General features: G+C 51.2%; 1 protein-coding gene and 1 long non-coding RNA gene across 6 annotated transcripts in view; one reads left to right on the top strand and one right to left on the bottom strand.

The window, feature by feature from the left end:
- Positions 1-13,810, bottom strand: part of RBM19 (RNA binding motif protein 19) — a 152,709-nt gene extending 138,899 nt beyond the window's left edge. For all 3 annotated transcript variants that reach the window (XM_058691188.1, XM_058691189.1, XM_058691190.1), the window contains exons 1-7: positions 13,645-13,810; positions 9,601-9,783; positions 7,811-7,936; positions 7,574-7,612; positions 7,080-7,272; positions 5,738-5,979; positions 4,060-4,140 (exon numbers count right to left, since the gene is read on the bottom strand). In XM_058691188.1, coding sequence (XP_058547171.1) covers positions 4,060-4,140; positions 5,738-5,979; positions 7,080-7,272; positions 7,574-7,612; positions 7,811-7,936; positions 9,601-9,783; positions 13,645-13,680 — 900 coding nt within the window. In that variant the 5' untranslated portion in view covers positions 13,681-13,810. The remainder of the gene's footprint in view (positions 1-4,059; positions 4,141-5,737; positions 5,980-7,079; positions 7,273-7,573; positions 7,613-7,810; positions 7,937-9,600; positions 9,784-13,644) is intronic.
- A 104-nt stretch (positions 13,811-13,914) lies between these two features.
- Positions 13,915-22,759, top strand: LOC131489308 (uncharacterized). 3 transcript variants are annotated; one of them, XR_009250483.1, is made up of 3 exons: positions 13,915-14,190; positions 15,395-15,495; positions 22,467-22,759. It is a non-coding gene; the product is annotated as an uncharacterized LOC131489308 (long non-coding RNA). The 3 variants fall into 3 exon arrangements; XR_009250482.1 differs by lacking the exon at positions 22,467-22,759 and adding an exon at positions 16,684-16,822; XR_009250481.1 differs by lacking the exon at positions 22,467-22,759 and adding an exon at positions 19,082-19,313 and having other exon boundaries at positions 13,917-14,190.
- Positions 22,760-26,797: the final 4,038 nt, after the last annotated feature.

The following is a 26,797-nucleotide window of genomic DNA, read 5'->3' as shown; positions in this document are numbered from 1 at the left end:
CAAATGCATGTGGCTTCTTAATTTTGACGGACGCTTCCAAACTGCCCTCCAAAAGGCTGCATTGCACACTTCTTCCGACAGCCTGCCAAAGTATTATCGAACTTTTAAAATGTTTGCAAAACGTAATCTTCCAGATTGGACCTGTAGTTCTTCAACTCTGAGTGAACTCAAGTATCTTTACCGGCTCATATGAGTTCTTTTCCTTAAAAGACCTCCTAACCTTTTGTCCATTTTCCTTTCAGGTCACAGGTCCCAATACCAACCTATTTATTTGTAAGTTAAAGAGACCTGCCTGTTCTTTAGTGATGAATGTCTGTCATCTCTTGACTTTATGACATCTGTCGTCCTACAGAAGGTTTTAACTGCTGTGCAGTCAATTAATCCATGTTCTTCCTTACGGCCACCAAGTTCTGCAACAGCTTGGAGGGCAGTGTTTCATACTAATATGATAAGTAAATTCACCCCATGCTTCCTCCTGTAACTTTCATAGTCTCGTTTTTTAAAGCTTTCGGTACATCTGAAATTTATTTTGCTGTAAGGAGTAAGGCAGGAATCCATCTTTCATTCTGCAGAAAAGCTCACCGATTGTCCCATTATTATGTATAGAAAAATCTCTCTTCTCATTGATGTGGACCACCCCCATGACACTAAAGTAAATGCTGATATAAATTTGAGTTTATTTCTGGATTCTATCGTATTCCATCAATCTGTCCACAACTTTGCTTGAACCAAACTGTTTTAAATGCTATAGCTTCAATCAGGTTTCAGTATCTTGTAGACAGAGGTCTATTCTTGCAGGATATTCCCCATTGTTACACCATCCCCTCTCGTGATGAACTTATTCTTCTATAAGAATTGGTATCTTTACTTTCCAAAAATGTATGGCTTTCCATTTATGCTAAGTATTCTTTTAAGAATCCCTCACTGGAATTTAACGTTTCCTTTATACAGAACCTATAAAACTTTCATTAGAGTATCTATAAAGCCTCCCTTCACACACACACACACACACACACACACACACACACACACACACACATAATGTTCATCAGAATATCTAGAGGCAGGTTTTCTTTCTGGCTTAAACACAAATCTTTTCTTCCACTGTATTTTGTTTTTGTTCATAGAGAGGGAAAAAGTGACTATTTTTTATGGCATTAGTTTTGCAAAAAGACATCTAACGTTTACTTATTTACATTTTTTAATTTTTTTAGGTTTACTTATTTTTTGAGAGAAAGAGAGAAAGAGCAAGCCGGGGAGGGGCAGAGAGAAGGAGAGAGAGAATCCCAAGTGTAGGCTCTGCACTGTCAGCACAGAGCCCAACCTCACGAACTGTGAGATCACGACGGGAGCCGAAATTGAGAGTTGGATTCTTAACCAACCGAGCCACCCAGGTGCCCCATCACGTTTACTTATTAAGTAAAGCATGATTCTCTGCATGTTTGATATTGAAAGGATTCTGACTCTAAATTACCCGATAATTCAGAGAGTCTAGTGCGACCCAAATACTGACTGCAGAGATGAACTTGGATGAGCTTAATTTTTAAGAATTGGTAAATACAGGGGCGCCTGGGTGGCGCAGTCGGTTAAGCGTCCGACTTCGGCCAGGTCACGATCTCGCGGTCTGCGGGTTCGAGCCCCGCGTCAGGCTCTGGGCTGATGGCTCGGAGCCTGGAGCCTGCTTCCGATTCTGTGTCTCCCTCTCTCTCTGCCCCTCCCCCGTTCATGCTCTGTCTCTCTCTGTCCCAAAAATAAATAAAAAACGTTGAAAAAAAAAATTTAAAAAAAGAATCGGTAAATACAGACTATCAAAACAGAGGAACCCTTCGAGAGAAAAAAAAAGGGCAAAGATATATATGGTTGGGCACTTTGTAAAAGAAGATGAATTACAAATGTGATTGGCCCCACCAATGATTTAAAATATAAATTAGGATGAGGTGCCATTTTCTCCTGTCACGTTGACACAGGTGAACACCCGGGGTTCACAGAAGCGGGCATTTCCATACGTTGCTGAAGACAGTGTAAACCAGCAATATGCTTCCGAGGGCAACTGACATTCCGTATCAAAGCCTTGAAAGTGCCCGTGCGTGCGCCTGCGTGATATCTGTCTGAAGCAAGGGTTGGCAAACTGTGGCCCGCAGGCCAAATATTGCCCATGGCCTGCTTTTGCGTGACCTGAAAGCTAAGAGTGGTTTTCCATTTCTGAAGGGTCATTTAAAATAAAGAAATGTGGTCCAGATACCCTAGGGCCCCCAAAGCCTAAACTCTGTGACCTCTATGGAAAAAAATCTGACCTCTGGTCTCAAGGAATGCTGACCGCATTATTATTAACGGCGAAGTCTGGAAACAACTCCCAGGTCCCACCTTTGGGGATTGGGGGAGTACATATCACAATGCGTCCAGAGTAAGTCATGTGCAACGTGAACGACAACGCTGGTGGTGTAGGATGCAGAATATTCTACACCACGCCCCCTCCCGATGAACTTACTCTTTTACAAGAATTAGTATCTTTACTTTCTAAAAACGTGTGGCTTTCCATTTATGTAAGTGTTCTTTTCAATCCCTCCCTGGCTTGCTCTCTCTTTCACTCAAAAAGTAAATAAACATAAAAGAACTTGAAAATAGTAACTAAGTAAACATTAGATGCCTTTTTGCAAATCTAGTGACATAAAAAACAGTCACTTTTTTTCCTCTCTAGGACCAAAAACAAAACGCTGCAGGATATTCAGCATTCAAAAATATTGTTGACATATCGTGAAGTTTGAAAATAGTTTCTACTGTAGGAATGCTTTTTAAGCTAGAAGACGGTGATCATTGTTTATATGCTAAGAAAAAACTGTCTAAGATCAACTCAGAATTTATTAGTGGTTCTCACTGAGATACAGGGATATGTGGGGGGGAGGGGGGGCATGTGGGTGTGTAGGAAGTTGTCCTGCTTTGCCTGGGACAGTCAGGAAGTACACCCGCAGGAAGTACCCCTGCGTCCTGGCTCCCTATCTGGTGAGCATTCCTCTCACCCTCAACTTGATTAAAGAACATTTTATTTACCTTTTTTTTTTTTAATGTTTATTTTTGCGAGAGAGAGACAGAGACACAGCATAAGCAGGGGAGGGGCAGAGAGAGAGGGAGACACAGAATCCGAAGCAGGCTCCAGGCTCCCAGCTGTCAGCCTAGAGCCCGACGCGGGGCTCGAACTCACAAACCACAAGATTATGACCTGAGCTGAAGTCAGATGCTTAACCAACTGAGCCACTCAGGCGCCCCTTGAACTTTTTTAATGTTCATTTTGCTTTTGAGAGAGAGAGAGACAGACAGAGCATGAACGGGGGAGGGGCAGAGAGAGAGGGAGACACAGAATCTGAAGCAGGCTCCAGGCTCTGAGCCATCAGCCCAGAGCCCGACGCGGGGCTCGAACTCACGGACCGCGAGATCGTGACCTGAGCCGAAGTCGGACGCTCAACCGATGGAGCCACCCAGGCGCCCCAAAAGAACATTTTATAGGTTCATCCTAGTTCTAAGTAATTTTACCTTATTTAGCTACTTAAAAAAAATCTTCTACTGTAAACTTTTGTGACTTCCATAAAGGAGGGAATCTGAAGAGTTCTCTGCTGTGTAAACCCAGAATCTAACATTACAGCCTGCAGGCCAAAAGCGGCTGGCAGCCCGTTTTTGTCAGTCAAGTTTTTCGGGCGCACAGCCATGCGTATTTGCGTACCTATCGTCGAGGGCGGTCTCTGTGTTGCCACAGCGGGTTGGGCAGTCACAACAGGCACCGTATGGATCACAATGCCCTGAGTATTTACCAGCTCATCCTTTTCAGACGTTTTTACCAGAGAAAGTCTCCCATGTAACCAGGGGATGAAACCGGTCTTTCTCGGTCTCTGTTTCCTGACCCTGTCAACACCCGAGATGGGAAGCTCCCAATTTGACCCCAATGCCTTCCAGTTCAAGTCCTCAACTGGTCCTGAAGTCCCCATGCAGCACAGCATCCTGGAATCCTCACCCCCGTCCCCTGCTCTCCCAGGGGCTCCTTCCCCTCGTCACGTTGTCGGCACCTACCTCCGTGACATTGAACGGGGCTCCCCGCAGCCTCACGGTGTGGGGGGTGGTGGGTTCCTTCTGGGTTGCTGGTTTGTCTGCCTGAACGATGGCAAGAACAGAAAGGGCCACAGTGAGTTCCTTGCCACAGCTGCAGGAGGTGGCCCTTCCAGACGCCTCGGCAAGGACTCAGAGGCACGTGCTGCCAGGGCGAGCCGCGGGACGCTGACAAGCATCACGCCGGCCGTGGAGGTGCCGTGTGGCTGGCGTGGAGGTGAGGGCGTGCTAACAGGGGCTCCAGGCCACAAGGAGGGGCAGAGGGCCCGGGATGGAGCCTTGAGGTACCGCGACAGTTGCTACCATTGACTGAGGGCTTGCTCTGTGCCCGACACTGTCCGAGGCACTTTGCAAACGCGGCTGGCCTGCTGAATCTTCAAAACAACCTTAGACGATTGTGGGTTCGGGATCTTCTTTATAATGCCGGAACCCAAACCGCCCGGAAAAAAGGTAGGTTTTCTATAATCTCTTTGGCAACAAAACTTGCCCTGACTTGAAGTCACCTGCCAGGACAACCTGCCCTCAGCTGATGCGAGGCAACCTACAGTCGACCCTTACCCTGAGGGCAGGAGTGGTCCTTTGTGGTTTCACTGCAGAAACAGAAGTATGCGATGACGGACCGGACCCCACTGCGGGTGCCACACCGCCAGGGGGATCTTCCTGATCTCTGAAACTTCCAGGGCCAGCAGGTGCACCAGCACAGGGGTTTGGGAAACCGGACACAGAGGCCACTGCTATGCTGAGTGTCATCTCAGACGAGGAGAAGCACCCTCACCCCGGGTCCCACGGCTACTCTGTGTCGGGGCTGAGATCTGAACCCACAACTCTAGGAACTCGACATTAGTCCGGAATATACATTTTTAGGAGAAAAGGACGGAGTGTGCAATCGGAAGGGGCTGAAAATGAAGGACGGAGAAGGATGAAGAAAGAAAAAGAGAGAGGACATGTGGCACCTTGAAGGGAGCTGGCTGGGGTATAGGGAGGTGAGGGCATGGAGCCCAAACACGACCCACCGGGTCCCTAAGCAGAGAGAACGCCCTGGTGGGGGACAAGGCAGCCGTCCCTGAAGGTCGCACCCACGTTTATAATGTAGACTTCAGAGCCCAGCAGTCGTGACCCTACGGCTTCCCAGCCATGACCTTGGCCAAGTCACTTCCCTCCTCTGGGCCTCGGTTTCCTCACCTACAGAATGGGACAGGAATCCCTGCACGCCCCCGCTCCCCAGAAGGCTGTCCTAAGAGTCCACGACAAACGACAAAGCGCGTATTGTACCCAGCATGTAGTAAGCACTCAATTAATCCCATCGGTATTGCCGACCGTGGGCTCACACCCGCCTACCCTGCTACAAAACATAAAATTATCACCTGCTCCTGCCTCTCAACCGGCTCATTAACACCCCTCAGCTCCGGAAGGCAGGTGGCCTCTCCACGTTGCCACGGAAAATAAACTCGGAGGGGAGAAGTGCTTGCTCCAGGTCCCACGGCGAGCAAGTGGCAGGGCTGAGCCGCAGAGCGGTCTTTCCTTTATGATACCCGCCGCCAGCCAAGGGGCCGCAGCGAGCATGGGCGAGGACGAGGGCACACGTCCCCTCCCCGTCCTCCCTCTGCCTCCCGAGCACCCGCGCACGTCCTCACGCACACACCTCAGCTCCGGCCGCCCCCGGCCTCTTGTCCCTGGACGGCGCGTCCTGCTCCGGGCCAGCCGCGCGCCCCCCTCCGTCTTGCCGGACGGCCTCGCTCCCGTCCGCACAGCTGACAGCTTCGTCTCCGCTCCCCTCCTCCTCCGAAGATGACAGCGACTCGGACGTGACCATCTTGGATTTCAGGTAGTCCATGTCGGACAGTTCCTGCTGCACGGCCGCCCTGGGTTCGCGGCCACCCTCCTCTGCGAAAAGCAGGGGGGGCAGTGAGCGGAGCAGGGGCCGGGGCGGCGGAGGGCCACCGGGGGCAGCCCCGGCGGGTCCTCTGACACGTGACGTTAACCGGGGCGAACTGCGGGGAGTCCCGGTATCTCACGGGCCACGGCTGGTCGAGAGCCACGCGACTCCCCGGGCCGGCCCTGCCCTCGTCAACCTGCTCTTTCGACTACGGCCTGCGGGACTCTTCTGAGAGCACGGACAGGACTGTCACTCCTGCAGTGGTCTCCAGATGCTCCCGGGACACCCACCCTCTTCCTCGGGCCCACGTGAGCTGCCCGGCTTCTCCCCGGCAGCCACCCCAAACCACGCGGGGTCCCCTCGAGCTCCTGCACTTCCCTCTGCCCTGTGCCCTGGCCACGCTCCTCCCTCTGCCAGCGACCCGCTTCCCGCGCCTCCCCTGCTGTATCCCACCAGCTCCCAGCGAGTCGTCTGGACTCAGTGTTGCCAGAAGCTTTACCAGGCCTGAAATTCACATGGAAGTCATTCTCCCGCCTCAAAGCAAAATCGACGCCCAACCCATGACCACAGCAACTGCCACTCTGGATGGCGACTGCTCCCGCTCGCATCCTCCCTCCCCCCACCCGGCCCCGCGACATGGACGTGGGCCCCTGCCGAGGGCAGAGGTGCCCTGCCTCACCGCCTTCAGGCCTCTGCTCTACGGTCCCCTCCTCAAGAGGCCTTCCCCGGGAGCTCTCCTCCCCCCTTTCCTGCTTTCTCTCTGTGGCGCCCGTCTTTAGGCACGTCGTCAACACTGAACTTCATCTCCTGTGGTTTCTCTCCCCACCACTGGAATGGCGGCTCCATGCGAGCAGGATTCTTCTGTCTTTTGCTCACTGCTATGTCCTGAATGCCCGGCATTCAGCGGGGGCCCCATAAATATTTGACTGACTGTGACCAGGCCCGGTCAGGGCATCTTGGGTGGGATAACCACCCCCACTTGAGGACAGCGTCTCTCACAGTCGTCTCCTGTGTCTGGCACTGAGGGGCCCAAGGTCACACCCCTGCTGGTCTGGACACACGCAGGGGCACACGCTCCGGCAGGGAGGGTGCACGCGGATGCCCTTACCTTCCGGGTCCTCCCCAGGCCCCTCCTCGTCACTCTCCTGCCCCGAGTCGGAGTCGAAGTTCAGGTAGTCACTGGCAGGCCTGCCCTTCCCTTTAGAGGGCTCGGCGTCCAGGGCATCGTTCGCCCAAGTGGCTGTCTGCGTCCGCTTCTGATGAACCGACAGGAACTCCCGGAACTCGGCGTCTTTCTTCAGCTGGTGGTACCAGGGCCGGGGACAAAGGGGGACAGGCAGAGAAGGCTCAGCTAGGGCACGCCCGCCTGCCTCCCCGGAGGATGAGGGCATCCGCCGAGCTCACGTCCCTGGCCTCCTGAGGACCCTGGGGGCAGTTGGTGGTACCCTTCACCAGACTAGAGGACTACGGAGCCACAGACACATGTCAAGGAAGACGAGGCCCACCTCTGCCTGCCAGGCTGCCTCACCCCCTCTGAGCCTGCCGCAGCCCTCCCAGCACCACCCAGGGCACCCACGCTCTCGGCCAACGGGACACACTCACCTTCTCCAGCTCACTCGCTACCTTTTTCGTCTTGTCATCCTGCAAACAGAAGTCGCAGACGGTGAGGGTCACAGATGAGGGGGAAGGGGGGACAGAACGCATTGCCCGTGGAGCACCCGCCTTCAGGAACCACCCGAGGGGGGGTGTCTGGCCATTCCCGCTCGCACCGCCCAGCCCATGCAGGGGCCACCACCTTGCTGACATCGGGGATGCGGGTGGGAGTGACCTTCTACGCACTTTCTTAGGTTCCGTCGAGACGGAGTCTTGGCCTTTTGAGGGAGTCTTAGACTGGCTTGTTTTCTGGGCATGCTTGCTCCAGGCCCGGGGCTTTGTCGGGTCCCCAAACGACTTGCAGAACTCCACCTGCGTGGGAGACAGAGGGTGATGGGAACACTGCCACCCGCCCAGCACGGGCGCTCCCCTTCGGCACCTGGGAGCCGGGCCTTTTTACAAAGGTGGCTGTCACTTGCTGGCTGAGTCGGCTGAAGCAAATCACAACCGACCCTTGAACCACAACCCCCGAGTTCCTGTCTCCACTCCTGTCCCAATCACCCAGGTCGAAGGTCGCAGCCACTTAACCTTTCCAATGTTCAAAGTGGGGAGGGTGGGGGTCGCTCCCACCTGCAGAGGGCTCAGACTGCCTGGCGCGTGGAACTTGTGGGTGAGTGCAACGATTCTGATGACTTTAGCGAGGACGGGCAAAGGCCGGCAGGGACTACAGATGCCCCTGGGACGATACGAGTTGGAACCGTGCGGGTCCGCTTGTATGCAGATTTTTTTTTTTTTTTTTTTTTTGCTAAATACAGCACAGCATCGTGAATGTCTTTTCTCTCATGATTTCCTTAACGTGTTTTTTTTTTTTTTAGCTTATTTTATCGTAAGATTACAGCACAGAACACATATAACATGCAAAACACACGCTGACTGTTATCAGTAGGGCTCCTGGTCAACAGTAGGCTATTAGTAGTTAGATTTGGGGGGAGTTGAAAGTTCTGCACGGATTTTTAATTGTGCAGGGGGTCGGCTCTGGAGCCCGAGTTCTTAGCCATCCAGCCCCCAGGGGGGCTGACGCAGGGGGTCGAGGCTAAGCTAGCGGCCTCCCGGATCACTGTAATGACCGTGGGGCAAGCTCAGCTGGCCCCAGAGGACAGCTCTGGGGTGACGAGACAGGGGGGCGACCGCTCGGAAGCCCGGAAGTGCTTGGTGTCCAGCCTGAGCCGAGAGCCACGCTTTCTGCCACACTCAGGAGTGCCGGGCGGCCACCTCTGCCCCCTGGGGACAGACTACCATCCTGACATACCCCTTTGTAGGGATTTTCAAAATAGTTCCGCTGTTTCTGTAGCAATGACACGTGTTCAGCGTATGAAACTTAAATCAACAGAGGAAAGTACAAGTGGAAAAAAAAAAGAACCAAACAAACAAAAACCCGTTTTTACCCTGACCCTTATCACCCGGAGGGAGAAATTAACGTTTTGGTAAAAATCCTTCCACGTGGCTCTCTTCACATCACACACTTGTAGACTGAAAAATACGAATTGTCTGAATGGGATCGCACGATACACACTTGTCCAACATCTGGTTTTCTCTTCTCACCAGAGCGTTAAGGGTGTTTTACCAACTCATTAGATGTACGTGAGTGACACGGGCAGGACCTCCTCCTCCAGGAAGCTCTCCTGACCCCTTCCCAGGCCAGGACCCGGGCCCCCTGGCGCTTCCCCGTCACAGCGCTGACAACACGGACTGAAAGCGGCCTATTCACCCATGAGGACGGGGCCAGGGGCACGATGTTTCTCTAAACCCCCAGCATCAGGTGGGCGCTCCCCGCCCCCACGCTGAGTCCCACCCCGCCCCCACGCTGAGTCGGAAACTGCGGAGAAAGCTCTCCAGGGGATTCGTAGGCAGGAAGTTTGAGCACCGGTGAGGTGGACCGGGGCAGCATGGTCTGGAAGCAGCCAGGCTCCGGACAGGAGCGGAGAGGGGAAGGTCAAGTGGGGTCAGGTTCGACGGGCAGGCAGAAGTGGACTCACCACGACCCGGGACGTGTCGATAAAACTCCTGTTGAAATGGTTCAGTGCCGATCGGGCCTCTTCCTCCGACTTGAAGCCGATGAAGCCAAACTTACGGAACTTGCCGTCTTTGGTGAACTTCAGGCTGCAGTCGGTCAGGGCGCCAAAGGAGGCAAACAGCTGCCTGAAACGCTCCTCCTTCATCTGGGACGGAAGGGGCGCAGTGAGGGAGGAGCAGGGGAGTCCTCAGAGCCAAGGGGGCAAAACCGGGCTGGAAACCCCGAGGCCCTGGGATTCCCTGTTAGGATAAGGAGAGCGAACACATCGGGAGGTCAGCCCTGTGGCCACTCCACAGCCAACACCTGATAAAGACCTGTCAGGGTAAATGCGTGAACAAATGAACGTGGTATAGGTTACATGTGTTTGCTCATTGTGGTGGACGGTCGATGTCCACATCCTAATCCCTGGGCCCCATGAGTATATGACTGTTGATGGCAAAGGCATTTCACAGATGTGATTACATTAAGGATCCTGAGATGGGGAAGTTCTCCTGGATTATCCGGGTGTATCTGAGGTCCATGTTCCACCATACGAGAGAGACAGGAGGGTCAAGGCCGGAAAAGGTGATGGGATGTTGGAGACAGAAAGAGACTGCACGATGCCATGCTGTTGGCTTTGACCATTCAGGAGGTGGCCAGAAGCCCAGGAGAGCAGGCAGCCTGGAGAAGCTTAAAAAAGGCAAGGAAACAGATTCTCCCCGGGAGTCTCCAAAAGGAACGCGGCCCTACCAACACCTTGATTTTAGGATTTCAGCACCGGGGTGGCTCAGCCAGTTAGGTGTCCGACTTTGGCTCAGGCCATGATCTCACGGTTCACGGGTTCGAGCCTCACGACAGGCTCTGCACTGGTGTCGTGGAGCCTGCTTGGGATTCTCTCCCTCTCTCTTCCTCTTTCTCTGCCTCTCCCCCACATGCACCCACTCTCTCAAAACTAACTAATAAGATTTAAAAGAAACAACAAGGTGCTCTGCCCTCCAAAACTGTAAGATTACCAATGTGTATTGTCTAAGCCACTTTGTCTGTGGCAATTTCTTGTAATAGCAATAGAAAACTAATTCATTAATGTTCTTAGGATTGGGTCACGGGACCCACACTATGGAAACTGGCTCCTGGCCCCCATCCTCACTCCAGCCAGGCTACCCATCCAATTCAGTGAGTTTTTAAATTTTATTTATTTATTTATTTATTTATTTATTTATTTATTTATTTTAATGTTTATTTATTTTTGACAGAGAGAGAGACAACGCATGAGCAGGGAAGGGGCAGAGAGAGAGGGAGGCAGAATCTGAAGCAGGCTCCAGGCTCCGAGCTGTCAGCACAGAGCCCGACGCAGGGCTCGAACCCGCAGACTGCGAGATCATGACCTGAGCTGAAGTCGGACGCTTAACCGACTGAGCCACCCAGGTGCCCCGCAGTGTGTTTTTTAAGCAGTGACTGGGAGAACTGTGTGTATGCAGTACTGGGGACACCAAAAACCCCCTAAATAGCCAATACAAGGTCTAAAATTAAAAAGACTGGAGACCTTGGCAGCCCAGTACGAAGGAAAAACACATTTTCTGAGGCAGGTTCTTAACAACTCTGTAATCATTAAAATCTCGTATCACCCTATGAGTTAGGGATTATTATCCACGTTTTTAGAGAGGAGAAAACGAAGCTCGTGGAGGACCAATGGTCTACCCAAGGTCTACAGGATCGAGGTCTGTGACTCAGCTCAGATACATAAAAGGCAGTGAAATTCATCACCCCCACTACCTGGGAAGAGCCACGCGCAAGTCTGACCCCACCATTCCTCTGTCCAAAACCTCTTGGCGACTTTCGGACGCCAAAGGCTCATGGAGAAGCCGCTAAGGTAAAACACGCGATTCTCCACGACCCGGCCTGACCCACCCCTGCAGTACCACCTCTTGCCAAACTTCTCGAAGCCCTCCCCGAATCCCACCCCTGAGGTTTTACTGGTCGTCTCCTGTAGGTGCAATCTTCCCAAAAGGCCCCGGCTAACCCCTCATTCTCAATTCAGTCATCTCCCCCAGGAGGCCTCTCCCGGACTCCTCAGGTGGGTCAGGTAACCAAGCCGCCTGTGCTCACACAGCACGGGGTCCTACTTCGATCCCTGACCTTATGTCACAGTGATCTGGCTCCTGATCTCCTCTGCTAGACTGCTCGTGCTCTAAGGGAGGGGAGGAGGAAGGACTGAATTTTATCTCCCACTATCTACAATGTCAGCAACATAACAAGTACTCACTACTAAATACGTGTTGGGAAAGAGTTAAGAAAAGTGTATGCTATCGTGCAAAGAGAGACAGTACGGTGAAGGGGTCAGGAATGCACATTTCTAGAAGCAGACTGCTCAATTCAATCCCTGCTCTTTGAATTACCAGCTGTGTGCGACCTCAGGGAAATCCCTCTCCTTTGCTGTAGTTCGGTCGCTTCACCTTTAAAATGGGCGTAATAACGAAAGTTACCTTGTAGGGCTCTGCTAAGGAATAAATGAGTTACTTTACCGAAAGCCACTGGTGCAGTGCCTGGGACGCAGCGAGCTCTCAAAATGTCACCTACTGCTACCATTGGTTTTCGCGAATTCTTTCATTCATCAGACAAGACAAGCAAGGGTAAGAGAGTCAGTCCAACGAGAGAAGAAGCCCAATGAGACGGAAGTTGGGAGGGTAGCTATGTTAAAGTCCTCATCCATCACCGTGAGGCACCAAGAGACACTGCCTAAAGCAGATGGATGCATCAACGTGTATTCTGAAGGTTTACTCCTTAGGGTAAACAATGGAAGAATTAAAAATAATATAACAGACAGGGAAAAACACATGATCAAAATTCCTCATCTTGCTTAGGGGAGGGTCAGCAGATAGTCACTGAGGTAAACAGACCACGAAATGGAGGACAGAGCACGCTATTTAGACATGAAGAAACACCAATGAGGAGTCCTAAAAACAAACCACTGAAGATGATTCCTCCTGGACAGAAAGACGGAGGCAGGATGGAGCAAAAGATTTTGCTTCTCATTTCATACACCATTGCGCTGTTTGAATTTTTTTTTTGTAGTGTTTGAATTCTTAAAATCCTGTCATAGGTCCCCCACAACCGCTGGGGGGGGAGGAGTTACACACACACACACACACACACACACACACACACACAATAAAGCCGAAATGGCTTTGTGTTGTCACTCCTAAGGAGAGAACCTCCTGAGGAATTAGAGTTAAGAGTCCAGAAGACGTCTCATCCCATCCAAAGGGCACATTTTGTATCTTGGGAACGAGCTTACTAGCCACACCAGTGGTGTGGGGGCTCTTCATCCCCACAAAAGTTATAGCAAAATAGGTAAGGATGAACCCCTGGGGCACGCTGCCTCCAGGCATCTGACACCACCTACTTCCCGGCTATTTCTTCACTTATTCGTTCCACATGTTTTTACTGAATGTCTACCACGTGCCAGGTTCTGTGCTGGGCTCTTGAAACAGTGACAAGTGTGACTGGCTCACCCCTCTCTACTTACTGGATAAACGGTTGAAAGCCCTTCACACGCACTCAGTCTCCTTCAATGATGCCCACTGGCCCTAAAGTTGGGAGTCAGGATTGTAACGCAGGTCCTCAACCTAATACTCCCCATTTGCCTCTCCAACAGTTTCCCGAGTGGGAGATGAATACCAGTGCAGGGTCCGACCCAGTCACAAGTGAACAAAAAAACGTGATCGGACCAGAGGGGTTGTGGAAGAGAGCATTCAGCCGACGTGGGGTGTTGGCATCTCCGCCGGAAAAGTTGTCGGGATGGAAGTCAGGTACCCTCGGAACGGCTGTGGAACCTTGAGCGCTCGCTGTCCCCCTCTCCCAACTGTCAAATGGGGGATTTGCCACCGATCCTGCCCTTTTGGGTTTCGAATACGTCCTGGGTCCTGCCCCAGGGCCGAAGCCCCTCAATTCTCCCCAGCCACCTCCTTCCTAGCCCCCAACTGGCTGCTCCCAATTTCAGATTCTCAAGTCCAGGCCCCGCACTCACCCCATTCGGGAGGTTCTTCACGATCAGTCGCGACATGGCGCACGATCCCCACTGGGTTGCGATGCCAGCGCAGGTGGACAGCGTCTTTCACCAACAACTTTCACGCTCCCGCTCTGGGGGCCGCCATCTTTGGCGAGCCGGAACAAGATCACGTGTTTCAGACGTAAGCCCGCCCTCTCCGGAAGCAGGCGTGGCCGAACCGGAGCGACCCAAGGAAGTCACACCCCTCAAGGGGCGGGCCTGAGCGCTTGGATTCTGCGCATGCGCAGGCTGTTTTCGCCGGTAGAAACCCCGCGGCCCCGCAGGCGCCCGGGGGCGCTGGTTGGCTGGGGGTCTGCGTGTGGCGGGTTGGGCGCTTGAGTGCTGGGGAACACTCGGAAGTCGTTTTAGCCCCCTTCTGTATTTTCTTTTATTATTGAATCCTAAAACAGCCCGAAGAAGGAGGGGGGGCGGTAAGGATTAGGGATGCTTGCCTCCCATTCAGAGATAAGGAAACTGAGGTTCAGAAAGGCTGCCAGACACCATGAATCTATGAGAGCGTCACTTGTAAGTATTAGAACGTGTCCATTGGAAATAAACATCTCTGTTTTGCGGGCGAGTCCGCTGGGAACCAGATTAAGGCAGCTTGCTCAAAGTCACAGAGCTGTGACATATTAAGTAGTATTAAGTAGTCTTAAGAGCTAGGATTTTGAGGTTCGTTGGTTTCCTACAGGTGCTGTAACATTACCAGAAACGTGGTGAATTAACAGAAATGTATCCCTTCACAGTTCTGGAGGCAGGAGACCCCAAATCAAGGTGTGGGCAGGGCTGCACCCTCCTGGTAGTCTCTAGGGGAATATCCTTCCTTGCCTGGTCCAGCTCCCAGTGGCCCCAGGTGGCCCGTGACTTGTGACGGCATCCCTCCAGTCTCTGCCTCCTGTTGACAGTGCCTTCTCCCCTGTGCATCTGTGTCAAATCCACTCCCCTCTCCTTTCTCTTACTGGGCTTAGAGCCCATCTCAAATCCAGGATGATCTCACGTCAAGATCCTTAACTTTCTGCAAGGACCCTCTTCCAACTAAGGTCACATTGGTAGGTTCCAGAGTGTAGGGCATGGGAGTGTATCTCTTTGGGGGACACTATTCAACCCCCTTCATGAGGCTTTATTTGCTTTGTGTAGAGGGTTACTTGGAAGGTCGAATTTCGCCCTCTCCGCCTCTTGTAGTCCCTTCCGAGGAAAGCACACATACACATGTAAAAATGTACCCTCACACGCCTAGAGTGGATGATTTAAGGGGTCACTTTATTCAGCAGATATTTATTGATATTCGTGAAAATGCTCTTTAATTAAATGACAATTAGGGGGTTGTTTTCTGCACACAGAGACCCTGGTCAGGAGGGGCTGAAGCAGGCTTTATAAGGCAGCTCCAGGATATTAGCCTTTTATGAGAGGGCAAGTGTGGGTTGCCCCACCAGTCCTGGCTTCGTGTACTTTTATTTTATTATTTTCATGAACTGCCTTTATTAAAATGTGCAACTAAACGTAGCCTTCCCTAAAGAAATTCACAAATCAGAAGGTCTTTCAAAGGTATTAAAAGAAATCGAATGCTCTTTGCCAATCTGTGTGTCCCAATGCTGGACCAGGAAAATATGGTCGCCACATGTCCGGGTCGGAGGGACTGCTCCTGGGTTGTATTGCATATCCCCGTGCATTTAATAAACAGCCACGTTGTAACGTTATTATTAATCTTCCTGTTCTCCTTCCTTGCCAGGTTGTCTCTTGCCTCCTTTTCTCTCCCAGCAAATATAATCTGGGGGCACCTGGGCCCCACCAGACCGGCCTCTCTGATCACACTCAAGGATTAACAATCAGGTAGGTCTAAGCCGGCTCTACCGGAAGCTGCCATCATGAGTGCGCTGGGGACTGTGGGAAGTTGTGTCTGGATCGTGAGGGAGTTACCTTCCCAGGGGGAAAAGGCTGCAGGAAGGACTTGGAAGGGTTTGGTAGAGGCAGGATAGAGAGAGGACAGGAGACTGGAGTCTTGATTTCCTCCACATGAAGAGTCTAATTATGAGAAGACATCAGATAAACCCCAAGTGGGGGCCATCCAAAAACAAAATCCCTGGTCAGGACTCCTCAAAATTGTCAAGAAGTCTGAGAAACTGTCCCGGCCAGGAGGAGCCTGAGGAGACAGGACAACTAAATGTAACATGGGATCCTGGGACAGAGAAAGAGAAAGGCTGAGGACATCCAAACAAAGCATGCCCTTTAGGTAATAATATTGTATCGATTTTGGTTCCATTGTGACAAATGGACCTTCGGGATGCTATCCCGCAGGGGAACCTGGGTGCAGAGTGTGTAGGAACTCTAATAGTCTCACAACTTTTCTGTAAATCTAAAATGATTCTAGGGGCGCCTGGGTGGCTTGGTCGGTTGAGTGTCCGACTTCGGCTCAGGTCATGATCTCACAGTCCGTGAGTTCGAGCCCCGCGTCGGGCTCTGTGCTGACAGCTCAGAGCCTGGAGCCTGTTTCAGATTCTGTGTCTCCCTCTCTCTGTGACCCTCCCCCGTTCATGCTCTGTCTCTCTCTCTGTCTCAAAAATAAATAAAAACGTTTAAAAATAAATAAATAAATAAATAAAATAAAATGATTCTAAAAGAGTTTATTAAATCTTTTTTAAGGATATTTTGAAAATTAAAGGGATTTGAGAGGTCGGTATTTATAGATGTGGAATAATCGCTAAGGTGTGTTAGAAAGGGCAAAAAGCAAGGTGCAGAAGAGAGAAGTCTCTCTGCGCCTGCTTGCCTGATACTAACCTGCCCCACCATGAGAAGACCGACCTTTGGAAAGGGCTTCTATACAGTAAAATAACAACGGATGCCTCAAATGCCTTCAGGCATGATCTTTTCTACTTAAGATGTCTCAACCCCCTTCCCAGGGGCCCTGCAAAACCCACCTTCCTTCTCAAAATGTCTTTTGGTAAATGACTTAGATTTTTAAGGATAGATCCAGCAACCATCACTCCTGTTTCCCCATCCAATCTGTTCTCCTTCCTACAGCAAACCACTGTCCAAAGTTCTCATCCATCTGTCTCTCCAGGGACAGCCAAGCTTGTGGTTGTCGCAACAGGAAAGGAGCCACATCAGTGGATGTGTGTGTGGCTCTGTTCCAATAAAACTTTATTGATGGACGCTGCCATTTGAATTTCCTATCGGTTTCATGGGTCCCCAAATGGTACTCATCTTTTGATTTTTTTTTTTTTTCAAACACTTAAAAATGGGAAAATCATTCTTGCCTGTGAGGTCATAGAGAAATGGGTGGCTGACCCAATTTGGCCCGGAACATAGTTTGCTGACCTGTACGTGAAGGCAACATGGGTAGAGAGCCTTTTCCTTTGAGCACCTTGCTTTTAGCCCTTTCTAATACACCTTAGCGATTATTCCACATCTATAAATACCGACCTGTCAAATCCTTTTACTTTTCAAAATATCCTTAAAAAAATTTAATAAACTCTTAATTTTAGGGTCATTTTAGATTGACAGAAAAGTTGTGAGAATATTAAGAGTTCCCACGCACCCTGCACCCGGGTTCCCCTGCGGTTCGCGTGGGCGTTCGCGTAGGCGTGGTGCATTTGTCACTATGGAACGGATATTGATACATTATTATTAACTCAAGTCCGTGCTTTATTTGAATGCCCTCAGTTCCCCCCCCCCCCCCCCCCCCCCGCGGAGGTTCTTCTTTCCATTCCAAGCGTTCCTCTGTTTCTTCCAACAGCAGCTTTTCTGGGGATCCTGACACCTCGTAGTCTAATGCAACCCAGCAAATATCTGAGTGACTCCCCTACAGGCACTGGGGCTACAGTAGTTAACAAGACAAGCGCCGTCCCTGTGCTCATGGGGGATCCCACATCAGACAACGAATTCCAAGTGCAGTGAGCATTCTGAGAATTAGGGTTCCCCTAATTCCCGTGGTTCCCCAGGGGACTTGATTGAGGCTGGGGCTTCTAAGAATCCCGGCTGGCCACATACTGGCTAGGTGGCCCCCAGCAAAGTGCTGATCCCTGAGCCTGTTGTCTTTTCTATAAAATTGTGTAATGGCTGTCAACAGCCACGTGTGCTCACCGGGCTCCCTGAGGATTAACATTCAGCCCACTTGACTTACCTCTCTCCGTATATTATCGTTATTACAAAACTAGTTGTAATCATCATGGCCCTTCACGCTGAGACTCTTCCCCGCAGATCCAGTCCATAACCGCAGTGCAATCATCAAATTCAGAAATGTTTAGCATTGATATAATACTTTTTTTTCTAACACCGCGTATTCAAATTTTAGCCAGCGTCTCAACCACCATTTTGTCCCCTGGTCCGTGATTCAGCCCAGGATTACACGTGGCAATCCCTTGTCACGTCTCTTTAGCCTCCTTTAATCTGCCAAGATTTCATCAGTGTTTCTTCCCCTGTCATTCCCCTGATGGTTCCGAAGGCTGCAGGCCAGTCATGTTATACACTGTCCCTCAGGGGAGGTCCAGCTGGCATTTCCCCACGACTGAATTGGGGTTATGCTGTCAATCTGTCGCAAAGCGGGTAATGGGAACGCTCGTCAGCAGGGTAAGGGCCGTCTGCCAGGCTCCTCTTCTGTAAAGGTTTTCCCTTTGTCATCTCTAAATCACCCATGGGGTTCCTAGAAAATTTGACGGTATTTACAAAGGCTTAGTGGCAGTCGATTTTAGTTTGTACAGGGTTACACGAGTCCCGGACGACTGCCTTTCTATCCATTGACACACAGGGAAACTGAGGACCCCAAAGGAGGAAACACTAGCTCAAGATCACAGGGTAGAAACCAAGGTCAGGTTCAAGCTGGGCTCCTCTGGCCCCTTCTCACCGGTGGCCATTCCCCGTAAGGGCGGCAAGGGAGGTGCTGGAGACCGTTACCCTGTATGTCACCACCTGACAGTTTCAGTGTGGCCCTGGCCATTCACTGCCCATCACCCCAGAATCCCCTTCCCCAGAAAAGCAGCCCCCTATTCCCAGGAACCTGCAGAGGAACCTTGATGGATGCCGGAGGCCATGGTAACTTGAGACAGGAGACCAGGTGTGAGCCACACCTGTGTGGACATCGGGTAGCTCACCTGTGACCGGTGGCAGCTGAGGACCCCCCCATCCCCCTGCCTCTTGGCCCTGCTGGGAGCCCAACATTGGAGATGTGGGGGGCCCTTCTTGCCCTTGGCAGTGAACCGTAAAGATTCACCTGGAGGCACATGGAAATCACAAATCATTCGTCACACAGACTGTGGCTGGGGGGAAACTGAACCCATTCTAAGAAGATATGCCCACGGGGGTCTTATCCCAGGCTCTGGTGCCTCCAAATTCCAGTGCCTGTTGAACCTGGCCTGGAGGCCTGAGACAGGATGATCTGGGGGTAAGACCAGAATCGTCCTTTCTTTTCTTATTTTTTCAGCTGTACTGTGGGCAGATGCCCTGTCTCACATACAGAGGATCAAAAGGCTGGCTTGAGAAGGGAGTTCATTTCCTGACCGGCCTCCAGGTCCTGTGAGGTCCAACCACTGACCACTGCTCCCCACTCAGCTGCAGCCACACTGGCCACTTTCTGCTTCTCAAATGTGCATACCTTGTCCTCACCTCTCATGGGTTGAACTGCATCTCTCCCCAAAATATCTAGAAGCCCTTGGGACCTGTGAGTGGGATCTTATTTGAAAATTAGGTCTTTACAAATGGAATTTAAGGATCTGGAGATGAGGTCATCCTGGATTTAGGGTGGGCCGTAACCCCAATGACTTGGTGTCCTTACAAGAAGGCCATGTGAAGACACGCGCACACAGGGAGAACTCTGTGATGGGGGAGACGGGTTGGGGGAGGCAGCCACCAGCCGAGAATTACCAGCAACCACCAGAAGGTGAAAAAGGTGAGGAAGGATCCTCCCCTAAAGACTTCAGAGAGAACATGGCCCTGCTGACACCTTCATTTTGGATCTCTAGTCTCCAGAAGTGTGAGAAGATACATTTCAGTTGTTCTAACCACCCCCCCATATATGGTAATTTATTACAGGAGCCCAAGGACACTAACATGTCATCTCAGGGCCTTTGCATGTCCTGAGCTCTTCTTTTTTTTTTTCCTTTATGTTTATTCATTTTTGAGAGAGACAGAGACAGCATGAGTGGGGCAGAAAGAGAGGGAGAGAGAAAATCCCAGGCAGGCTCCACGCTGTCAGTACAGAGCCTGATGTGAGGTTCAAACTCATGAAACCACGAGATCATGACCTGAGCCCAAACCAAGAGCCAGAGGCTTAACCGACAGAGCCACCGAGGTGCCCCCCGAATTCTTCTTTCAACTCTTCACCTGATCGAGGCCAGTTCATCCCTTGGGCCTCAGCTTAAATGCCTCAGCCTGAGAGGACACGTCCATCTACATTCGGTCCCCGCCGACACTGACTCTGAGGGCACCCGCCACCTTCCCCAGCGGCTTGTAACTGCCTAGGCGTTTGCTTGCCTACAGGTTTAACACTTGCCCCGCCTAGAAGGTACTCCTCAGTGGGCCGGGGCTGTGTCTGCTTTTGCTGACCGCGGTGGATGATGGCAGCCCCCTCCCCTGAAGGACTATTTGCAGAGCCAGGACTGGACCTTGCCCCAGGTCCTACCCTACCGTTTTGGCCTCGATCCACCGACTGCTTGGTGTGGGGGGTTGTAGAGTCTCGGCCTCCTTGCCCTAATTAGGGGCAACCCCGGAGTTTTGGCTGCTCTTCAAAATTCTTTGCGAGGTCTGCGAGGTCTCTTCTGACACTGCAGTCCAGCCGGGCTCATCCTTCCAGCCCTTCCTGCTCCTTCCCTGTCCTTGCCCGGGTTCCCCCCGGATCCCAAGAGCACCCCCTCCTGAGCCCGCTTGTACTAAACTCCATCTCAGACTTGGTGTCCTGAGAACCCCATGCACAAGGATGTCCCGACGCTGGGCGCACGTGGGAAAACCAGTTGTTTGTGGTAAATGAATGAACTTGAACTGCTGTGGTCCTCCCGCCCCCTCCAGGTGCCTGCCCTTAGCATCCCAGGCCAGTCACCCTTGTCTGCCTCCCTTTCTTTCCTTCCTTCCTTCCATCCATCCACCCTCCCTTCCTTCCTTCCTTTTCTAGTAACGATCTCCTAAGCCAACAGGTGGCACACTTTTTCTGTAAAGGCCGAACTAGTTGGGCTTCATGAGCCATGAAAGTCTCTGTCACAACCACTCAGTTTTACCATCGTGAGCAGCCACAGACAATACATAAATGAATGAGTGTGGCTGTTTATTCCAATAAAATGTTAATGACGAGGCAAGGGGCCAGATTGCTAACTGCTGGCCCCGATTTACTTTCGTGGCTCTAAGGCACCGTCACTCTGTTCCCTCTGCTTAGGTGTCAACCCTCCGAAAACAGAAAAAGCATACTTAGCTTGCAGGTCATACAAAAGCATGCCGTGGGCAATACGTGGCCCATGGGCCACAGTTTGCCAACACTTGCTCCAGACAAATATTTTATGCAAGTGCACGTATGGACATTTTCAAGGCTTTTTTTTTTTTTTTTAATGTTTTTATTTATTTTTGAAGGAGAGATGCAGCGGGGGAGGGGCAGAGACATACAGACACAGAATCCGAAGCAGGCTCCAGGCTCTGAGCTGTCAGCACAGAGCCCGATGCGGGGCTCGAACTCAAGAACTGTGACATCATGACCTGAGCCCAAGTCAGACGCTTTAACCGACTGAGCCACCTAGGTGCCCCTAAACTGGCTCATTTAAACTTCACAATAACCCAGTGATGTGGGTACATTTATTAATTCCATTTTACAGATGAGGAAACTAAGGCATAGACAGGGGAAGTGACTCAACCAAGCTCACTCAGGAAGTAGGAGGTGAGAAATCCGAGCCTGTGTCCTATTCACTGCGGCACACGGCGTAGAAGCCGCTCCCAGAACTCGGGTCAGGGTCAAGCTCGATGCCTCCTCTTTACTGGTTTTAGGTTTTTGTCTCTCAGTGCTAAATGCCGGTGGTGTTCCACAACCCTTCCCGGCTTTCTTCCTTTTCCTTAGCGCGGGGGAGGTATCTAGCCTCACTTGGCGGGTCTTTGTGCGGCCAAGCCAGAAGGGCTGCCTGCAATTCCACTGACCGACCAGCAGGGGGCGCGAGAGGATCACGTATAAACCCGTGCAGAGCAGGGCAAAAAGGGGGACGTTTCAAGCTGGAAGTTTCCAGGAGTAGGACGCTGCCCACAGGCCTGCAAGAGCAGCAGAGATATGGGTCTAATCTGGCCTGGTCGCAATGGATGGAGATCAGTTCTCATTTCACTCCATTAGGAAGACAGAACCCTGCCTCCTTGCCCCAGAACCCTGCTAAACTTAGCCTCTGGCTATAGGTTTGTAAATATTTCTGGGTAAGTAAATGGCTTTGACCCCAGGGGAAATTAAAGAAGACCCACAGTGTCTACATGAAGACAAACAAGAGAGTTACCTGTCTAGGAAGGAAGGCAAGAACACTGTGTTGGTCAGGTTAGCAAGCAGGGAAAAATGTCACCGTGGTCTTGAAGACACTTCGATGTAGAGGCCTTCTCCACAGTCCTGGGCGGGGTCAGGAGATGCCAAGGATACCAGGACCCTGGACCAGGACCCGTGACAGTGGGATCCATGGCAGGTTGGGAAGCGGCACCCCATTAGAGATGCACACCATAATCCCAGAAACTTGAGGTTACCTTGCATGGCCAAAAAAAAAAAAAAGAAAGAAAGCCTTTGTAGGCGTGATTAAGATTAAGAGGAGATTATCCAGGACTTTCCAGGTGGACCCGAAATGCAGTCACACGTGCTCTTACAGAAGGGAGAAGGTGATGTGAAGCGGAGCAGAGGGCGATTTCAAGGCGACCGTGGCGAAGACGGCACCGAGCAGCCACGAGCCAAGGACCGCTCGCGGCCACCGGAAGCCGGAAGAGAGAAGCCAGAGGCGCGAAGCCGGAAGAGAAAAGGCACGGATCCTCCCCCAGAGCCTACGGGGGCCGGGTGGCCCGATGGACGTTCAGTTTCCACCCAGCGATCCCGATTTCCGATTTCTGGCCTCCGGAACCGTCATGAGACAATAAATCATCACATTTGTGGCAATTTGTTACAGCAGGCACAGGAAATTAATAGGGAGCCATTGCTTCTGCAGGCCCAAAGGGGTAGAGGGAGGGAGGGAGGGTCACTGCCCAGGGCTGCCCAGAGGGGAGCTGAGGGCACAGCCACTGTCTGGTGGCACTGTCACGCTGGGCACGGGGGAGGTCTAAGTGCCCAGTCCCCTGCCTGCCTCCCAGCGCTTGATGGTGCCTCCCATTGGCTGAACCGGCTGACAGGTGAAGGGTAGACGCGGGAGGCCTGCGTGATGGGGTCCGTGCAGGTCGGCCTCGGTCGGGGTTGAAGGACAGCGGGTCATAACCAGCGCCCCTCTCGATGCCCCGCACGGGCCTGTAACTGGCCAAGAGCTCCCATTTTTCCAAGACGGCCCCCTATTTGGGTGGGTTTTCCCCGTCTTCTACAAAGACAACGTAGGCGCCCCCCACTGTGGTGCTTTAGGAACTTTCCCGAAGATACCTTCACTGATGAGCTTATGGTTTCCTACTCAGCAAAAACAAAAACAAAAACAAAAGAATATAATAATCCTTATTGGTGAAGGTGTTGGGAAATGGACAATTTTGTAAGAGTCTGGGAAAGGTCGTGCAAAATTTTCTGCAAAGGTTATTTGGAAACCACATCAAGAGACTTTTTCACAGCAGTTGCGTTTCTTGGGGCTTATTTTAAGGAAGTACTTAAATTTTTTTTTAATGTTTGTTTATTTTTGAGTGAGAGATCGAGCATGAGTGGGGAAGGGGCAGAGAGGGGGAGACACGGAATCCGAGGCAGGCTCCAGGCTTTGAGCCGTCAGCACAGAGCCCAATGCAGGGCTTGAACTCAAGAACAGTGAGATCATGATCTGAGCCGAAGTCAGACACTTAACCCTCTGAGCCACCCAGGAGCCCCAAGGAAATACTTTTTAACACATATTTGAAAATTTCAATTATGTATGGTTTATAATAGTGAAGAGTCAAAGCTATAGAAATGCCCAACAGTCCAGAATTGTTTCAAACCTTAAAAAGATTTTCTTAAACCATGGTGTATCTACACAATGGAGTTCACTGAACTCGTAAAAATAATGCCATGAGAAGATGTCCAATATATACTCATTGCAGTCTTCAAAACGTTATGTGGAGCATGATTCTATTTTGGTTTAAAACCCATTCTGCACTCTTTTATTTTTTGCTCTAACCAGTCTCATGGTGATGGCTACATGCATGTATACATTTATTCAGCACCACTTGTATAAAGATGTGTCCACCCACACGTGCCTATGTATGCAGAGATGACTTCCGGAAGCTGGCAGCGATGATGTCTACAAGAGAGGCTTCTCTGGGCTCTTACACCCTGCCCGCTTCTTGTGGAGCTGGGATCCCCCCTCCCCAAGGGCTTCCTACCAACACCCTGGCACCAGGCAAGCTCTCAGGATCACGATGATGTGAATGGATAAGCAGCCCACATTCCTCATCCCTCGGTGAAAGAGGACAGCTCAGGTGTTTTCTACAGTCTCCCCAGACTTCCAGCTAGACTGAACCCCAGCTGTCCGCATCAGTAACGGGGCCACATCAGGCCTCATGAGTCCTGTAGGATCGGGACACATTTGTCTTTGAGGCATCTTTCCCCATTAAAACACACGTGCGTGCACACACACGTATATGTCCTGTGCGTAAAGGATGCATATATTTTATGTATAACCACACATTACACATATAATACGTGTGTATATATAAATGTAACTGCATAGGCTTTATGCAATATTTATGTATACATAATATAACAGAGAACATAACATATATATATATATATATATATATATATATATATATACATAGTACATGCCATATAGTTATATATGCTATACTATGTGTAACATGATACATAGTCATGTAACTCTTATAATAATCATACACCTGTCTTATGACTGTGTTGCTATAAAGATAAATACAATCCAGGGGCGCCTGGGTGGCGCAGTCGGTTAAGCGTCCGACTTCAGCCAGGTCACGATCTCGCGGTCCGTGAGTTCGAGCCCCGCGTCAGGCTCTGGGCTGATGGCTCAGAGCCTGGAGCCTGTTTCCGCTTCTGTGCCTCCCTCTCTCTCTGCCCCTCCCCCGTTCATGCTCTGTCTCTCTCTGTCCCAAAAATAAATTAAAAACGTTGAAAAAAAAAAAATTTAAAAAAAAAAAAAAAAAAAAAAAAAGATAAATACAATCCAGGCTGCAGTCACTCCTTTCTGTTCATTATTATGACGTTCATTTTTTTCCCCCTCCCGATTAAAAAAAAAATTAACACTAAAACCTTTTTGTGAGCCCTTGAACTTGTCATGGGCCCCCGGCACTGTACCTGCCATTCCAAATGGCGAAGTCCTTTCCAGCAGGGATCAGTTCATTTCCATCCGGGCATTGTTCTCTTTCTCTCTTCTCTCTTACTTCCCCACTCCCCAGCCAGTGCTCCTGGGCAGCCACTACCAAATAAAAGACTTTCGTTCAAATCTTTGTCTTGGGAGTCTGTGTCCGGGAGGTGAAGCCACAATTCTCTCCCTGGGAAGGGAGCTGTGGTGGGGGGAGACATCCTTGTTTTCGTTTTCGCCCCCCACGCTCATTTGCGCGCTGAATTGTGTGAGGGTGAAGGTGGTGAGTTTCGCCGGCCTAAGTGGGTCACCCAACGGGGGTGGCTCTTCCCGGCTGCTGCAGGTGTTGACACATGGACAGGCAGCCCCGCTATTGAAAGATCTTCGGATTTCCCCAAAAAAATGTCAGAAATTTTAGATTTTTCACATGACCTCTCCTGGCCTTTGAATGTTGGAACTGATAAAGTAAGAAACAAATTCTGTGAACCCAATCAATCAATGAATTGATCCATCGAGTCCGTGGGTCGGTTTGGGATTGTAGGTCGCCTGTCTGTGGTCCATGACTCCCCTTCCCCCCACCCCAACCCTCTTCCATCTGGTTGGAATGCAGGCATGAAGGCAGGAGCTGGGGAAGCCATTTCGGACCATGAGGTAGAGGCTACGTTTATTGAAAATGGAAGGGCAGTGATAAAGAAGTGGCCACGCAGCTCCAGCTAACACGTCAGGAAGGAAGGAGGAGGAAAGAGGGAAGGGCAAAAATCCTTGCCAACAGGATCGGGTACCTTCCGAAGTCTTCCTAGAAGTCCCCCTCGCCAACAGCTTCCACCCACCAACCATCAGTCAGAACTCAGCCACATGGCTCTCTCCAGCTGCAAGGGATGTTGGGAAATAGTCTTTTCAGGTGAACCCAGAGTCCTATTAGTGAAGAAGGGGGGGGGGGTCTTTTCTGTACAAGGAGCCCACGGACGAGGCTGCCACAGCTGTTCGGTGAGAGGTGATGGCACCTCGGATTGGGATGCTGGGGATGGAGAGGGGCACAGCCACCTGAGAAGACCTCCCCCAGCGTGGTTGCTGGAAAGAGAGGGACAGGAATAAAATCAAAACCTCCCTGCTCCCGCCGTCTCACACCGTCATGACGAAGTTCCCTCCATGAAACGGGGACGTCTCAGTGAGGCTGGGAAAGGATGTGGCTTTCTCCACCCACCTCGTAGAAGTCCACACCTGAAGCCATGTCTGCATCACTGGGCGTGTGGGGTTGTGGGGGGGGGGGGGGTCCTAGGTTCCAGGTCGGGGAAACGGAGTAAAAGTTAAGCCAAATGACCCCATGGCCATCTCATCATCTGTGCTCATGGGATCACCATAGCACGGGGCTCTTCCCCACACGGTCCGCCTCACTGCCCTCCCCAGCTCTGTGAGCTTTTCTTCAGTGTTACTGTTATCCTTTCCCGACGGGAATCTGCTCAGAGTTGGGGGCAGTGTCGGCGGATACACGGCATCCCACGACGGCGGTGCCGACAGCCAACGGATCATTTTGACGGTGGAGGTCATGTTTGTTGAGTGATCGCAATGTGTCGAGAACGGTGCCAAGCGCTTGGAGCTACTGCCTTAGTTAGTTCTCACATTAACCCCCCGCAAGGTGGGACTACTTGATTTCCATTTTATAGATGAGGAGATGAGGCTCTAAAGGGGGGAAGTGACTTCCCTGGGCTTTCACT

Source organism: Neofelis nebulosa, chromosome 11 (assembly GCF_028018385.1).
Source record: "Neofelis nebulosa isolate mNeoNeb1 chromosome 11, mNeoNeb1.pri, whole genome shotgun sequence".
Taxonomy (NCBI): Eukaryota; Metazoa; Chordata; class Mammalia; order Carnivora; family Felidae; genus Neofelis; species Neofelis nebulosa.
The sequence above is the reverse complement of the archived record's forward strand: the minus strand, read 5'-3'. Positions and strand labels throughout refer to the sequence as shown.